The sequence below is a fragment of the Hipposideros armiger genome, unplaced genomic scaffold, assembly GCF_001890085.2.
Source record: "Hipposideros armiger isolate ML-2016 unplaced genomic scaffold, ASM189008v1 scaffold_497, whole genome shotgun sequence".
NCBI classification, from domain to species: domain Eukaryota; kingdom Metazoa; phylum Chordata; class Mammalia; order Chiroptera; family Hipposideridae; genus Hipposideros; species Hipposideros armiger.
The window spans coordinates 1,335,413-1,351,672 of NW_017731847.1; the positions used below are offsets into that span (position 1 = coordinate 1,335,413).

The following is a 16,260-nucleotide window of genomic DNA, read 5'->3' on the forward strand; positions in this document are numbered from 1 at the left end:
CATATTCCAGACAAAAAAGTATAACTTTGCAGCTTCCGAGTATCACTGAAACAGGTATCACGAAAGGGTTTTGGCTGCCCCTGGAGGCTCCCAGTGAGCGCGGTGGGAGAAGCCCCGCGCAGATCCAGGGCGCGGCAGTAGTCCTCTGGTGGGCAATCTGCCGACGGGGAAACAAAGGTCTATCTGCCAGGGGTGGAGGGTGCCTGGGAGATGTGCTGAGAACAAACGCAGTCCTTTTCTGATGGGATTTCCCACCCTCTAATACTGCTGCCATAGGAAACGGGAATGAGTATTATACTTGCCACAGGCCACAGAAAATCTTTTCTGGTTAAGAGGCAGTTTCCAAGTGTGTTTATTGGTTTGAAGAATTGGCTTCATTTCAGCCACATTTGGTTGTATGTTGTCTTTCGTTCTAGGCGCTCTCCTGATTTGGTTTCCATAGGGTTTTAATCAAACCATCTGGTGAAACATTTTGGATTCATATTAAAGTCTGTCACAAACACATATCTCAGAGAACACACATAAATCCTAGAATGGAACAAAAAGCAAACAAGAAATCATGCAATAACAGTATAAACAGAACAGTGTCAGAGGGCAGGAATCGAGGGAAACGGAGAAGGGCTGGGTAGAAACAGCGAGTTGGTCCCTCAGAGAAGGACCAACCAGGGAAAGGTGTCAGGGAGCCGATCAGCACTCATATCAGGGAGGCACTGGGTGGGCATTCTTCCATTTCTGACCAACCTGCAGTCTTTGGGGGTAGAAACCATGGCTAGTAACCCCTCTCCTCTTCTGAACTGGGATCGAGTGCTGTCTGATGGGCAGATACAACTCATTTTACTCCAAACCTGGGCCCCTGAAAATCCTGTCTCTCCACCCCTTCTCCCTGCACCCTTTTCTCACTCTCCCTTCCCAGTCATCCCGGCCTCCAGCACACACCCAGAGTATTGGAGAGGACACGCAGTGGGACTCATCACTGATGGTGGGACCCCCCCCCCCACTTTCTGCCTGCCCCTCCTCCCGTGTGCTGTACACGGTTTACAGTGGAAGAACTACCCTCCAACCCCATGTCACTGAATATCTTCTCCAACTGTTCAACTTTATTTGTTGATCTTAAAAATTATTTTCCATAAAATGTAGAAGCGTATACAGAGGAAAGTACCTCTTCTTCCCACCCCTGCCCCCCGGGCCCTCTGCTTCCCCCTCAGAGGCTACTTTCATATGTACCTTTCAGAGGTCACCAGTGCTTGTCATTGCTAGCTTCTAAAATTTATTACTTCCCTTTCCATGTCGTTGCTGGGGCTCCTGGATTTACCTGCTGTGTTCTTCCTGTGTCTGCTTCCTCCACATCCCTCCCTCTCTCAGACTTTGGCCTCTGGACAAATGATCATGAGCAGAATGAGTCGGACCCCATCCCTGCCAACTGCACTGGTTGTGCCCAGAAATTACCCCTCGAGGTAGTGCTCCTGGAAGATACCCCGAAGAAATTCGAGGGACTCCATCCTCTGGTGATCAAGGTGAGCGAGAATCCTGATTCTCCCACTGCCTGGTTAGTTACCCACTTAATGGCTAGAAAACTTCAAGCTCTAGGACATTCCCGATACGTAACTCTGTGTCGTATTGTCTTGCTTTTGTTTTTGGCCTTGCCAAGACGGAACAGTCCCTTTCATCTGAGGAGCTTCATCGTTTTTTGTGCCAGTACCCTGAGGCCACAGAAGGCTTTGTGGACGGTTTTTTCACCAAGTGGTGGCGCTGCTTTCCTGACCGGTGGTTCCCATTTCCTTATCCATGGTGAGTGTGAAAAGGAGCTCTAGCCTGCAGGTGTGTAGAAAGCGGCCGACCAAATATCAACACAGTGATGGCTACCACTGAGACCCGCCTGTGCCACCTACTGTGTAAGCACTTTGCAGTGCACCGTTGGAGTCAGATGATACACTTAGAAGCTCACTGTGGAAAAACCAGTGGGAGAGGAAGGTGACAAGTGGAAGAGAAGTGTCAGGAGAGGCGCACCGTGGGGGGGACACCAGGATTGCCTAGTAGAATCATAACCTATTTCTAAGTATGTGTTCAGCATTTCTGTTGGTGCAGAATGGGTCCTGAGTATTGCGGGCTGAAGCGAGCACGCAGAATAGAAGGGAAACGTCATTTCCAGGCACTTGTTTGTGCCAGGCTGCATTTAATGCCTTGTTGTTCAGTGGTGACATTCATAATAGCTCTGGGAAGTAGGAATTACCATTGTCATTTTTCAGTTCAGAAAAGTAGGAAACAGAGAGGTTAAGTACCTTGCTTAGGGTCACCCAGCCAGCACTGAAACCCAGGTCTGTCTCCCTTTCCTTCCTGTGTCCTGTAGAAGACATGGTCCATTTCTTGGGGTGCTCTGTAGAAAGAAAAGGAAAGCCCGTTTCCATCTAGAGCCGTTCCAAAAGAGAATTGCTTTGTCAGGCTTTTTGGTTGGATAATTACTTGATGCTTCTGCCCCTCTTTAAATTTGCTGTTTCTTTGCATGATCAAATACGCAGTTTAACAAGCTAGTCAGGCTTCCCACTGCGTGCCGTTCTGCCTCAGAAGGAAGGGTGCCTTCTTCTTTCTCCCTTTGTCTCTTCTCCCACTTGGCTTGTTATTATTCAGTCTCTTTTCCAAGATAGAATGAATGAATGGATTGTTTCTTTCCTTCCTCTATATGTTGTTTTAGCTGGGTTTTATAAACACCCCACCCACATGCACAGATCGTGGCTGTAGAGTTTATGTGTGTGCATACATGTTACAGTTAATTGAGTTGGCATGACTGTTCTTCATGGAACTAATACTTAAGATACTGCCCTGAGACCCACCCCCACAGTTTCCCCATACTTGCTTAGCTCTGTGTTACCCATAGTGGCCGGCTTGCCCATTTTAATTACTTTTTTTTCTTTCAAACTCTTACAGGAGAAGACCTCTGAACAGATCACACATTTTACGTGAACTTTTTCCTGTGTTCACCTACCTGCCATTTCCAGAAGATGCCTCCTTAAAAAAGTGCTACTTTCTTCAATCAGAATCTATTGTGGGAAGTAAGGTAGGAAATTTTGAGAGGACTTAGATCTAGAATTTTTCTCACTTGGGACCGGGGCTGATGTCATAATCATGGTGTTCCCTGCACATCGACCTGGAGGGTGAATTGAAGGGATACCCGCAGAACCTAAAGTTCTCTCTTCCTGTTATAGCCAGGAGGCCTGCAGGGGCCCACCTTTTACAAAGGCATGCTTACAGAATGTCTAGTTATCTTGACAGCCTACCTCCTGCAAGCTACTTTTCTGCATTAAAGTATGTAGAATCTTAAAAATTTGAAGGGACCTGAGCCTGTAGTTAGTCTGACTTCTCTACCTCAAAGTGGAAAGCAGGCAAATTGTAGATGAAGAGTACGTAAATGAATAGTTCAACTTTCTCACTTTGTAGATAAGGAAACAGCCCCAGCGAAATTAAATGATCTGCCCAAGGACACAGCAAATTAATAGGAGGGCTCTCCCCATCCCCTGTTCCCCTGTTGCCCTTCCCCACAAATAAATGAGGAACTTCAGCTATAGAGTTGGAAAAGCTTGGGAGCCTGGAGACATTTTGGAACAAAAGGGTGGACAGGCGCATGCCCAAATCAGGCAGGTCAGCTTCTCACATCCGCCCAAGGCCAAGTACCCAAAGCCCCATTCACTCCTCTGCGGCCAGCAGACTGGACTGGTCAAAGCCGCTCTGTGTTTGTGTCTGTTTACTTTTCTCTGAATTGCTCTTTTGTTGAGGCTCATTCCTGAGGAAAGTGTTTGAGCCCTGGATCGCTTTAGAAGAATTAAATTTTCCTTTGTAAAAAAAATTTAATTTCCCAAACCGTGACCCTTACCAACTCTGGGTTGTGTCTTCAGCCTCCTGATACTATTGGCTCCAAATGTGCTGAATCAAGTTAAAGGAATTTCAAAGCCTAGAAAAACAGTCACAGTGTCTAGAAGTCAGCGCTTCTCTCCGCCAGCAGTAGGGTGGAGGTGCTGGGCTCTGGCCTCAGGTTTTGAAAGACGTTTATCCTGCTGTTCCCGACTAGAACTCGGAGCCGTAGTTTGATTTCATCTTCATAATGATGACATAATTCTGGGCAAGGTCCTTTATCTTCATCTCAGTTTTCCCACTTGCATCTGAAATTAATTTCACCAGCCTGCTTAGCAGGGACACCAAGGAGCCCAGCCAAAGGGATAAACAGGGTTACTCAGACGCCTATCAGAGCCGTCTTGTTATGGTTCTCAAAGATGTTTTGGGAAGGGGCGTGGTCCAATAGGCGAAAATCCTGAGAGTCTGGTTTCTTGCAGAGTCTGTTCCCCACCCTGGCCCAAGCTCTGCTTTCTCCATAGCCTGTTACTCCACCCTGTTGTCCATGTCCCTGGACCCTGGGCCCTGGTGAAGTAACATATCTGGGGCTCAGGATGCAAGAGACAGCCTTGGGCTAGAAGATGAGAAGCGGGGATCTGATCGTTCAGAGACACTGGGGGAAGAGGTAGGGGCTCCGAGGCCCACCTCACACAATCCACAGTGTTGCCTAGAGCCGGCCCACTCTGTGTTGTCTGTTTCTTCCCATGCTGGGTGTGGAGGAACATGGTTTACCACCCCCACCCCCAGCCCCAGGCTTATATGAAACATACATCCATGTGGTTTTGGTCTTCTGGGATTTTTTCAGGACTGCCGATGTCAGGACTTCTGCTGGTATCAGTACCAGTCAGTTGCAGGTCAGCTCAAGACACTAGTTAGTCCTCCCTAGTCCTTCTTCTGTCACTGCAGCCACAATTAAAATGGCTCTAGTGTTGCCATGGGAACAGTCATGACCAGGGCCTGTGGGAGCAACAGAGAGACCCGTGTTGGGGCCAGGAGAAGATGGGGCCACAACCCACAGCTCTGGAGGCCCCGAGTGGTGAAGAGAAAACCAAGTCATGGCCCAGGGCGTCAGACCCCGGCCTTACCTGGTCTTAGAAAGGTTTCCCCGCGGCGCAGGGGCTGGGAGGGGAGGCCCCAGGCGTTCTCTCTCACTCTGTAGGTAGGAAGAGAAGGCTAAGCAATGACGAGCTTACCCTCTGGCTTTGTCCCTTCTCCCTGCCCCATATTAACTGCAGGGTTCTAGCTCTGCCTGGCACACAGCATGTCACACTTGATGCCTGTTGGTGGCAATAGTGCCCCCTCAGAGGGGCAGTAGTTGCCTATGCAGGTGCATATCTTGCTTGTCGCCTTAGTTTCAAAATCAGAATCCAGTTTTACTATCATTAGCTTTTTTTTTTTTTAAAGATTTTATTGGGGAATTGGGAAAGGGGAATTGGGGAAGGGGAACAGCCAAGTTGTTATCCTTCAGTTTTAGTTGTGGAGGGTGCAGCAAGCTCAGCTCCAAGTCCAGTCACCATCTGGCTATCCGTTGGCAGCTTGTGTCCACTCACCTTAAGGTGCTGTGTTCAATCTTAGTTGCAGGTGGGCATAGCCCACCACCCCATCCGGGAATCGAACCGGCAACCTTGTTGTTAGGAGCACGGGCTCTCACCAGCTGAGCCATCCTGCCACCTGTTGGCAGCTCAGCGGCAGCTCAGCTCGGGTGCACCTCACTGGCCCATGTGGGAATTGAACCGGCAATCCTGTTGCTCAGAGCTTGCACTCTTAACCAACTGAGCCACTAGGCCAGCCCTGTCATTAGCTTTTAATCAGTAGCATGACATCTGCTCATCGAGGTCTTACCAGAAAGTGTAAAAACTTGAACTTGCCACTGTTCAATTCTCATCAAAACCCTGGCAGTAAGAAAGAATATTCCATGGAACATTTCCCAAAGGATATGGAGACCATCTATTTCTCTCAAAGTCTGAACCAAACCAGACCCTCAGAAGATTGCAGACTTAGACTGCCATGTGTTAGCCCTTGCTAGACTTCTGTTAGTTGCAGTGAGATATTTGCCTTGGCCTACTTTGAAGCTGTGGCTAGATATAGTTGGGAATTATGAAGCTCATGCGTTTCTGCTATAGAGCTGTTATTGAGGGTGTCACCCACTAAATCACACAGTGTCTCGTTAAGAGAAGCCATTGAAAGAGATTTTACCCTGATCTCAATACTGGGAGATGCCATGTTTTGGAGAAACTAGTTTGTTTTTGTCTTTTGGATGTAATCATGAATTATATTACTGGTTCTGTTTTGTTTTTTTTCTCTTAGGCTGCTAGGAAACTCGGCCGTATATGTATGGATTTTTGTCTATGAATCTCTCATGCCCCTGGATTTTATTGTTTTTCTTTTCCTTCCTTTTCTCTGCCCCCTCCCCCCTTTTCCTCCAGATGCATAGGATGCATGACCTGTTTGCCATCGGCCGCGGTGAGGCCATGTTGCAGCTCATCCCTCCCTTCCAGTGCCGAAGACACTGTCACTCTGTGGCGATGCCACTAGAGCCAGGAGATGTCGGTAGGTGGGGCCCCAGGAGGGCAAGGTCAGCCACAGGATCTTTCTAGTTTTCACTCAGAAAATATTGTAAGAATTAAGTATTGCCTTCATAAAGACTCAATGGAGTAAAAAAAATAGCCTTTTTTAAATTAACAGAGTCAATATTTATGCTTCGATGGAACAAATATTGAGAAAATAAAGCAGAGAGAAATGTCTTGTGTATACACTTAGAATGTGTGTGTCCATTGGCCTTAGAAATTCCAAGTTAGAGGGATTATGGAGAATATTTCGAGCAATCTTTTATTTTACAGATGAGGCGATTGAGACCCAGAGAGGGAAGGTGACCATTCCAAGTCCTCACCATCAGTTAGGCAAAGAATCAAGTCTTAAGTGTCTTGTATAACAAGAGTCAAGCCAGGGGAGGTACAATTCCAGATTTGAGGAAACCCTTTCTGTGTCCACTTTGCTAATGAAATAGTGAGAGCCGTATGTAAGGGCAGCAGCCACACAAAGAAATCGGACCTTCCGTGTGGCTCCCGCAGCCAAGTGACAGCCCCACAGTCATGACTCACCCTTGGCTCCATGATTTCCCAACTGTGACTTGTTTTGTGCGTTATATTCTAAAAAATCTGTTCCAGAAAAACAGGTTTAAAGCAACTGCTGTTAGTAGCAGTCAGTTTGCAGAGTTTTCTTGGCGGAAGCAAATAAATCAGCAAGCATTACCATTGCCTCCCTTGTTTTCCCAGCCTCACACCACCGAGGGGAGGCCCCGGCAGAGCCCCGTTGATTTTCACATTGATTTTTTTTTCATTTGTCTGTTCAGAAAACCCCAATCCCTAGAAACCTGTCACCTCATTTGGAGGAAGGATGCAGACCACAAACTGTGCCAAGGTCTGATCCAAGTTACATAACTTTTGTTTCAATTTAAAAATGAAAAAATAAAAATGCACAAATTAAACATTAACTGATAATGGAGCCCAGTGGGCCCGGCCCTTGGCAATTACTGCAAAAAGAAGATTCTTGTGTAGAAATTGCTCTGAACCTATTTTCCATGAGGTGTGACTGTCGCACGAGTCTGCATGGCCTTTGGGTTGGGAGTGTGTAGTTGTGCTTGAAAAAGTGTCTGTGTCTTACAAATGACTGACAGTTCCGACAACTTCAGGAACACCTTCATTATCCACATTCCAGGTTTCCAGCCCCCACCAGCACCTAGAAGGCCAATCACAGAATTAGGGGGGAAGAACAATATGGGGGACTGGCAGCGATCAAAGAAGCGTTGAGCATGCAAGTCGGGTGGGGATAAGTCCAAAATAGCCTAAAACCCAGAGCCTGTCACACGCCATGCTGTGACTGGCTGGTCTGCTGACCAGAAGGAAAGGAACCCTGTAGTTGGCAATGCCCACCAGCCACACAACAGGAAATGGGGGGAAGTGACAGGAGATGGGAGAGAACACAAGGAAGGGGGCAAGTCTGGGAGAAGGACGGGCAGGGAGGGGTGGGGAGAACCTGAAGCAGGGGCAGGAATGGAAGGGTGTCTGCAGCTGCCACCGTTCCAGGTGAGGACAAAACAGCAGACCCTGACAGTGGAGGAGAATAAGTGAGTGGCGGAAGGACAGATGGCAGCTCCAGCACGTCAGGGGCCTATACAAATGGCTAGGTGGCAAGCAGGTTCTGTGTTTTTTTTACTAAATAAGCATTGTCCTGTGAAGGTGGAGGGAAAGAGGACAGGGTTACAGGCCACCAGTAAACCTGTGAGGGGAGGCGTTTCCAAGAATGATGTAGGGCCGGGCGCTCGTGAGCCCACACATCTGCCAGGATGGTGCAGTCACTGCTCATACAGACTTTTCTTGAGGTTAAATTCTATTTAATGCTCTCTGTTTAAAGATGAGTAGGTACATCATACTCTAGGATAATTTCCATCAGGAGATATTGAAGTGTTAAAGTTTTTTTTTTTTTAATTCAAGTTTATTGGGGTGACAGTTGTTAGTAAAGTTACATAGGTTTCAGGTGTACAATTCAGTAATACATCATCTGTATATCACATTGTGTTTTTACCACCCAGAGTGAGTTCTTCTTCCATCACCATATATTTGATCCCGTTTACCCTCATCTTCCACGGCCCTCCCCCCTTACCCTCTGGTAACCACTGAACTATTGTCTGTGTCTATGTGAAGTGTTGAAGTTTTTAAGTTTATCTTCCTAGCCCACTCAAATGATACAGACCAGTGTTTCCCGAATAGTTCTCCAGATGATTCATGACCTCTTAGAAAGGCAAATAGGGCTCTTTGGGCCAGTTGACTTGGAGAAATACTTGTCTTGTCAGTACATAGCACAATTAGTGTACAGAAGGCCCCCCCAAAGCCTTCGAGGAACCTAGCATATGTCAAACTTACTTGACCATGGAACCCCTTTTCCTTGCACTGTTTTACTGGATGCTACTGTTTGCAGATCACAATTTAGGAAATGCTGGTTTAGGTTAATGTGGGTTCTGAAATGAGGCCATAGTGTAGATAACCTCGGGAGAACTGGCTGGTGCAGCGGTTCTCAACCTTCCTAATGCCGCAACCCCTTAATACAGTTCCTCATGTTGTGGTGACCCCCAGCCATAAAATTATTTTCGTTGCTACTCTATAACTGTAATTTTGCTACTGTTATGAGTCGTCATGTAAGTATCTTTTTGTTTTCCGATGGTCTTAGGCGACCCCTGTGAAAGGGTCGTTCGACCCCCAAAGGGGTCGCGACCCACAGGTTGAGAACCGCTGGGCTAGTGGGTCCCACTTCCCGTCAGAACCCCTTCTGTCTTCTTGCTGAGAAAGGAGACCAGCCTGAGAAGCGATGCCCACCACCAGCCTGAGCATCCTGCCCGCTGAGTTGTAACTCACAGGTACCCAGGTGACGGCTGGTGATGAGGCACTTTGGTTCGGAGTGGTTCCTGTTAGATGTCCAGTTACAGAGAGGACTGATAATAATGGAACACTTATGCCCAAAAGAGCTCAAAAACCTTCAGAGCAAGCTTTGCCTGACTCTGCAGGCGTGCCCCAAGGTCAGCTCTGGCAGACCTGCCTTGCTCATGCGCACAGGTGTGCCCAGCCCCTGATATTCACATGCTTCCGTTTTGCTGTTTCCCTTCAAGTCTATGCAGGTGCCACCCACTGGAAGGTCTACATTGTAGCCAGAGGGGCCCAGCCTTTGGTCATTTGCGATGCAACCACCCTTTCAGAGCCATAAGAAACAACTATACAGAGGAACAGCTTTGCAAGCTGAAGACCAGACTGAAAGGAGGAAATAAAGACAAAAACGAGGAAACCACTTTCCAGGGATTGGTTACTTAGCTCCCTGCCCTGTGCATGAATGTGTGAGCCCACTGTGTGCTGTAGGCTGGCCCTCCCGACTCTTCCAGCCCCACTGCGTGGCCACGACTTTGCCAGGACCCACCTGGGAGAGACTGTCCTGGCACCACAGCCTAGAGGCTGCCCTTCAGGCAGGGGGCAGGGTTGGCACCTCCCCTCACTGCATGGCATGCTGCCCTCTGCCGACTCCCTGGCCACAGAGAGGGCAGCCCACAGGTCCTGACTCCAGGGCCATCCTTTACCACCTGGGCCTGCGTGGCCTGTCTTCCTGGCCGCACCACCCGCGACTTTTTCAGGAAAGCCATGGCTGATGAAAGAAGTCGTTACAGTTTCCCAAGCAGAGTGGAGCCTTAACCGGTGAGAAAAGATCCGACAACCTTCGATTGCACTCAGGAGGTGCACTTCTTTCCCAGGGTCTGTGTCTTGGAGTCGTTGAGTGATGCCAGGCTGGAGCCTGACTACAAGTGAAATGGTCATTCCTAAAGTAGTAACTTCCCTCCATTTACCAGGTTCTTATGACACACACACACACACACACACACACACACACACACACACCTTCCTCGCCTGTCGGGTGGTTGCTCAGCAGCTGGGCTCCGGGTCCCCCCTCCCTGGGCTGGGCCAGACCCCTTTACTGATGCGGCTGCACCGCTCCTGTCAGCTGTGTTGCTTTTACCAAGTGTCTTTGGAGCGGGGTGAGTTAGGGTGCTGGTCTGTAAAGAGGGAGCCGCCCCAGGTCAGATCTTTAGGGTCTGACTTTCTGCAGAAAAGATGTTTTACAGATGTGTCAAGCTGATGTAATATGGTTGGGGAAGGAACTCCAGACCCAGAGTGTTTGCCAGCTGGGTGTGCGACTCTGTGATCCTCTGTCTTAAAATGGTCTCTTTGTGCTAGGAAACAAGGTGAGGTGTTTTGACTTTTTGTAATAATGTAGAGCTGTGTCCTTTGAGTAGGTAATTCACTATGCTCACTGTTTCCCTGAAGTGTTTTTAGCATGTGTGACTCAGTGGTGAAAAAGGACACTCTTGTTTCCTTTTCTTTTATTAGTCCTCTACCGACACTGCTAGATACCCGGCCTCTGGTCATGCCATCACCAGGATGAAGAAAAAACAAGCCACCCTGTGGCCCGTGGTTCTGAATGGCAGAAATCAAGTGGACACAGGAGGTGTCTGTGTTAGTGTGATGGCCCAGAGACAGACAGTGGTGAGGGGCACGGGTGTGACTGCTCACGGGGTCCTCTTCATCGTTGGGGGCACCCCCGCATCTGTCCCCAGGCCCCCTTTCTCTGCACACCTCCTGAGCAGCAGTGGGGATCACTGGGCGCCTGAACCGCCTGTTCGTAGGCTTGGAAAGGACAAGCAGGGTTCATAGAACTCAGGGCGGAAACACGCAGAGCCGCCTCCGCGGGACTGAATGAAACGCAGATGAACGGGACCTGAGGGAATTCGTCCTTAAAAGAATCGGCGCCTTGTGTTGGTCAGTGCAGGGAAAACAAAGCCTCTTGTACATATAAACGTCATGCTTGCTAAACAGTTAGGATTTAAGAGGTTTTCCGTCAGCGGGATCATTGAGAGGCCAGCTTTGTGCACGCTTTTCAAGCCCTTGCCATGTGCTCGTGCCTGTGCACACGGGGAAGAAGCGTATGTGAACAGGTTCTTCCGAGGCCTCTCAGAGTTGCCCTGAGTCAGGCCCCTGTGGGCTAAGGAGAGAGGCTGCCATGGGAGCAAAACGGCTCCTGGTGGTTTGAGATTCCTCTTTCATTTTTATGAATTACCATGTTCCTTCTCCATTTCACTCCTGCCCTCTACACCTTAACTGCTCATAAGATACCCACTTCAGCTCAGAACTTTGAAAATGAAGAAACCCTGGCATATGTTGGTGTCCGAGGCACTCCCCCAGCCCCTGAGCTGTCTCCAGTTCAACAAAGAATGGTGTGGCAGCAGAGAAATGGGGACTTCTGTGCATATACTACTCCCTTTACTTAAAATCGGTCCAGTTCAGAATTGAAGGTAGATTGATGTTAGCAGAGAAATTCTCCGAAGAGAGTTTTCTGCTCCTAATGACTGGATACATAGAAGTGATTTGCCTTCTGGAGGTAATCTGATAAGCTGACCCTACCAGTGACCAGTCCTACAGGAGTGGCCTGGGCTTGCCAGCCAGTCCCTTTCTGGTTGTCCACGGCTTCGTGTGATGTGAGGGTGCTGCGGGATTTCCCCTGCTCCCCTCGTTCTCCACTCTCTGGAAGCAGCAGAAGACCCTCCCACATGTGGGAAAGAGGGTCATTGATGAGGAAGGGTCGGGGGGCGTGGTGGGACCACCTGACCAGCTCCCCACTCCACCTCTACCACCACAATAACAAAACCACAGGGCTCTCCAAAGAGGGACTTGCTCACGAGTTTGTTGAGTGTTTACTAAGAGGTGACGTGTGACCTCCACACATGGCTTAGCTTCACTGTTTTATAGGTTCCCAGAGCAGAGACTCGTGTCCCCAGAAATCAGCTCTAAGGGGAGAAAGGCCGCTTGGGCGCCAATGAGAGCATTTATGTGCAGACGGCTGAGGTCTCAGGAGGCGAGTGTGAGACAGACATACACCTGTTCTGGCTTTTGAAAAGAGGCAGAGCTTAGCCTTTCCCCACTCCCATTTTTTTAGGGAAGTGAAAAAAGTAATACAATAATGGTTAATGAAAACAATCTACCTATTTGGTGATATACAAAGCAATCTATGAAACTGGCAGACTTGGGCTTATTTTTTTAGGAGAACGGAATAATAACATTTGTGGAGCCCACGGGCTTCTTTAATCTTTGCTCGGTCCTGTGCAGTAGGTGTTAGATCCTCATTTTACAAGTAAAAAGACAGGGCTTAGGACAGTTCAATGCTGGTCAGTAAGTAGTTGGTTCTGCAGCCTATTATTTTCCTGCCTCAGCCCAGTGTGGTGCCCAAAAGCTAAAATGGTTTACTCAACTTGGGTGAGCCCTCACTGGTGTCGGAGAACCTAAGGGTAGGGTCAGCAAGCCAGGAACTCTTCAGGGTTTGTTTTTTAAACTGTTTTGGACAGAAATGGAGGAGGAGAGCATCTAATCAGATGACTTTTATAAAAAGCCTTTTCCTTTTTCTCTCCCCATTTGAAAACTCTTGTTCAGAAAGAGTGTGGCTGGAACAGAACCGTGTCCAGCCATTTTCCCATCGCTCCCCGTTTCCAGATGTGTGACCAGAAGAGGGACTCTGCCCAATTCCAGTTGTGGGTCCCGTTGGAGTTTACATCACTTGTTTTTCAGTTCTTGGTTTCCTATTCTCCTCTCCCCAAATCCAGCATAGGAACAATTATTTTAAAACAAAATCTCAAGTTCCTCAGCTGCAGGTGGTGGCCTGGGTCATTCTAATGTCGTCTGGATGAAAGTTTGCTCATTAACCAGTGGCTTCCATCGCAAACACTGAAAACCCCGAAGCAGATGATCGCTCCTCATGGAATCCTTGCCCAGCAGGAGGAAGCCAAGTTTTAGGGGGGAGAGAGGAAAAGCTGCATGTCTGGGTGCACGGGCTGAGACAATCTCGTCTGCCTTCTGAGAATCAGTTATTAAACAGAGGGGTCTTTTAAGCTTTGGGATTCCCCTAGTGATGGAGGAGAAACTCTCCTGGGTTCACAAGTTCCACACTCGTGAACTTCCAGTGGCGACCCATCACCTACTAAATTGATTGACAGAAGGGAGCACCAGAGATGTGCCTTGACCCAGCAAGTTGGCTGAGATCCTCTCCGTGTTTGGACCTGTGCATATTGTGCACAGAGATCACGCATGTCAGGGCCAGGAAGCTAGGAAGGTGAGCTTTTTATGGAGAGAACCCTGAAAAATGGGGGGCTCTGGGAATGTGCTGTGTCCCCATCAGCACACGTATCCCTGGCCGCCTACCCCCAGTCTCCTGATACCCAGCAGCTTCTCCCCCAACAGGATCTCAGACAAGATGGACAGGTACTCCCTCCTGTGCATCACACCCAGGCCTGCCCACCCTGGACGGTGGCTTTCAGTGCTGGCCTTGGTGAGAAACCTCCAGCCAACTTGTCTGCCGTCCAGGCCACTCAGCGCCTGGTTTCCCTGCCCTGCATAATTTAAGCATTAGAGCTAAATACATCGGTCATCTTCCTTCCTCTGGAGACGCGAAATGTCCAGGCCTTGTCAGAGCAGAAGAAATGTTACATAACTCCAGCCAGAGGTCTGGTACTGTCCAGACACGGCGGGGCTGGCCCGTGGAGGCATTCCTCCTGCGCCGAGCGCGTCTGTCACTCAGTCAGCCGGCGTCCATCCAAGAGTGAGCCACAGCTGCGAGCAGCCATGCAGAGAAGGAAAACCAGTTGAGCTTTTGGAGTTTCAAACAAATTGGGGGAGTTGGGACATCTGCTTTATGCCAGGCTTAATTTCCCTCCTTATTCTCATAGCAACTCTATGGGGGCGATAAGGTCATCTATGAAGCCACCTTAACTCGCAACTCAGCAGTGTCCCAGCTTTGAAACTTCAGCCCCTCAGAGCACTTGCAAACGTTTTGACGAGCCAGCGGACACTTACCTATAAGAATTGGGGACAGGATCAGACAGAAATATGGCATTCTCAGAGAACCCCCAGTCTTGTAGGTGAGGTGCTCTTGGAGATAACCCTGTAGCGAATGAAAAGTGGGGGGCTCTGGGATGTGCTGTGTCCCCGTCAGCATGTGTATCCCCCAACACCACACCCCCATCTCCTGATAATCCAGCAGCTTTTCCTCCAAACTTCTTTCTATATAGTTTCACCCTCAGAAAAATGCTGGTTGTGGCCTCTCCCTCCGTGCTACGGGAAGGTCAGGGACAGGCTGGGGGAGAAGCGTGGAGAGGCAGAGGTGAGCCAGGGGCTCTGCTCAGCCTCCTGCCTGCTGTCATCAGGCACGGGAGCCGGACAGCTGCAGTCCATCTTCAGGGAACCAGGGGGGTGGGCCCAGGTGGGAGACGGACATCTGTCCCAACCACTCGTGCTCTGAACGGTCTAAGCTGCTAATGTGTGTTCCGTGCAGAATGTGGACAGTAACTTAATGCACTGCAAACTTGTAAAGACCTCCACCATATCAAGAATGTATGCAAATTAAAGTTTTATGTAATGGAAGTTTTTACTTTTTGCAATTAAAAGTGTATGTTGGTTGATAACTTTCCTGTACTTGGTGTCATTCTTTAATTTCCAGTTTCCTCTTTTCCTGTAACTCAGGAGACTTCTGGCCACATCCTGTTCATGAGGCAGGCCTTCAGGGCTCTTCTGTGGGCCTCCAGTCACCTGTCCCACCTGGCCTTGGTCCTCTCTGCTTCTCACCCAGCTTTGTCCATGCTTGCGTTCAGACTCTCCTTTTATCCCCATTCCAGCCCTCTTGCCCACCGTTGCTTCCGATCTGCTGTGTTCTCAAACCTTAGTCCTGCGCTTCGCCCAGAATTCAAATGAGACCATACATGCCTTTTTTCTTCTCACCAGCAGTTGCACGTGGCCCAGACACCCTCACAGTGTCACCTCACCCGTGGATGTCCTCGGCTCTCGTAGGATGACTGCCAGGCCCCCATGCTGACTCACCCCCGCTGCCACCAGACTAGGGCTACTCTCGACACTCAACTCAATGGACATTTGATTTAAGTCATTTTTGTGCATTTTTTGGTAACTTCTTTTTTACATACAGTTTTATATAAATGCACGAATATAACCATTATATGTAATAGTATTTAGTGTCCTGTTTTATTTTCCTTTATTCCTTGCTTCATCCTCTTTCCTTTTCCCCTTCCCAGGTCAGGTAAATAATATATACACAGCCATACTCTGCTATGTGTGAGGTGTGATCAATACGGTGAATGTTTAAAAAGTTACAGTAAAAGACACATTGCCATTAATCGCCCTTAAAATACTCCCCCTTGCTTCAAACACACTTATCCCATTGTTCTTGCCACTTTCTGAAGCAGTTCTGGAAGTCCTCTTTCGTGAGTGTCTTTAGTTGTGCTATCATGGCTGCCTCGATGTCCTGAATCATTTTGACTTAGGGGAAAAGCCAGAAGTCACATGCTGCCAGATCTGGTGAAAAAGATGGATGAAGACACACCGTAATGTTTTTATTTGACAGAAATTGCCATATACCAGAAGTGATGTGTGACATGGAGTGTTGTCATGATGGAGGATGATTTATGGCACACTTTAAAACACACCTCTCAACTGTAGCTCACACCTGACTGACTGCACCGAACAATTTTTTTTATTGCAACAGAAAGGCTCTGTGTCCCACATCACTTCTGGTACAGCAATTTCTGTCAAAAACATTACGGTGTGTCCTCATCCACCTTATTCACCAGATCTGGCACAGTGCAACTTCTGGCTCTTCCCCAAAGTCAAAATGACCATGAAAGGTAAACGTTTTGAATCGATTCAGGGCATCGAGGCAGCCACAACAGCGCAACTAAAAAACACTCACAAAAGAGGACTTCCAGAACTGCTTCAGAAAGTGGCAAGA

At 48.5% G+C, this 16,260-nt stretch overlaps 1 protein-coding gene across 1 annotated transcript; it reads left to right on the top strand.

Moving 5' to 3' along the window:
- The first annotated feature begins 765 nt into the window (after nucleotides 1–765).
- On the top strand, nucleotides 766–9,717 carry CUNH6orf89 (chromosome unknown C6orf89 homolog). Its single transcript, XM_019667448.1, has 6 exons — nucleotides 766–772; nucleotides 1,138–1,514; nucleotides 1,649–1,788; nucleotides 2,923–3,052; nucleotides 6,309–6,432; nucleotides 9,545–9,717. The coding sequence occupies exons 1-6, from the start codon at nucleotides 766–768 to the stop codon at nucleotides 9,637–9,639; spliced, it is 873 nt and encodes a 290-aa protein (XP_019522993.1). The 3' UTR covers nucleotides 9,640–9,717.
- Nucleotides 9,718–16,260: the final 6,543 nt, after the last annotated feature.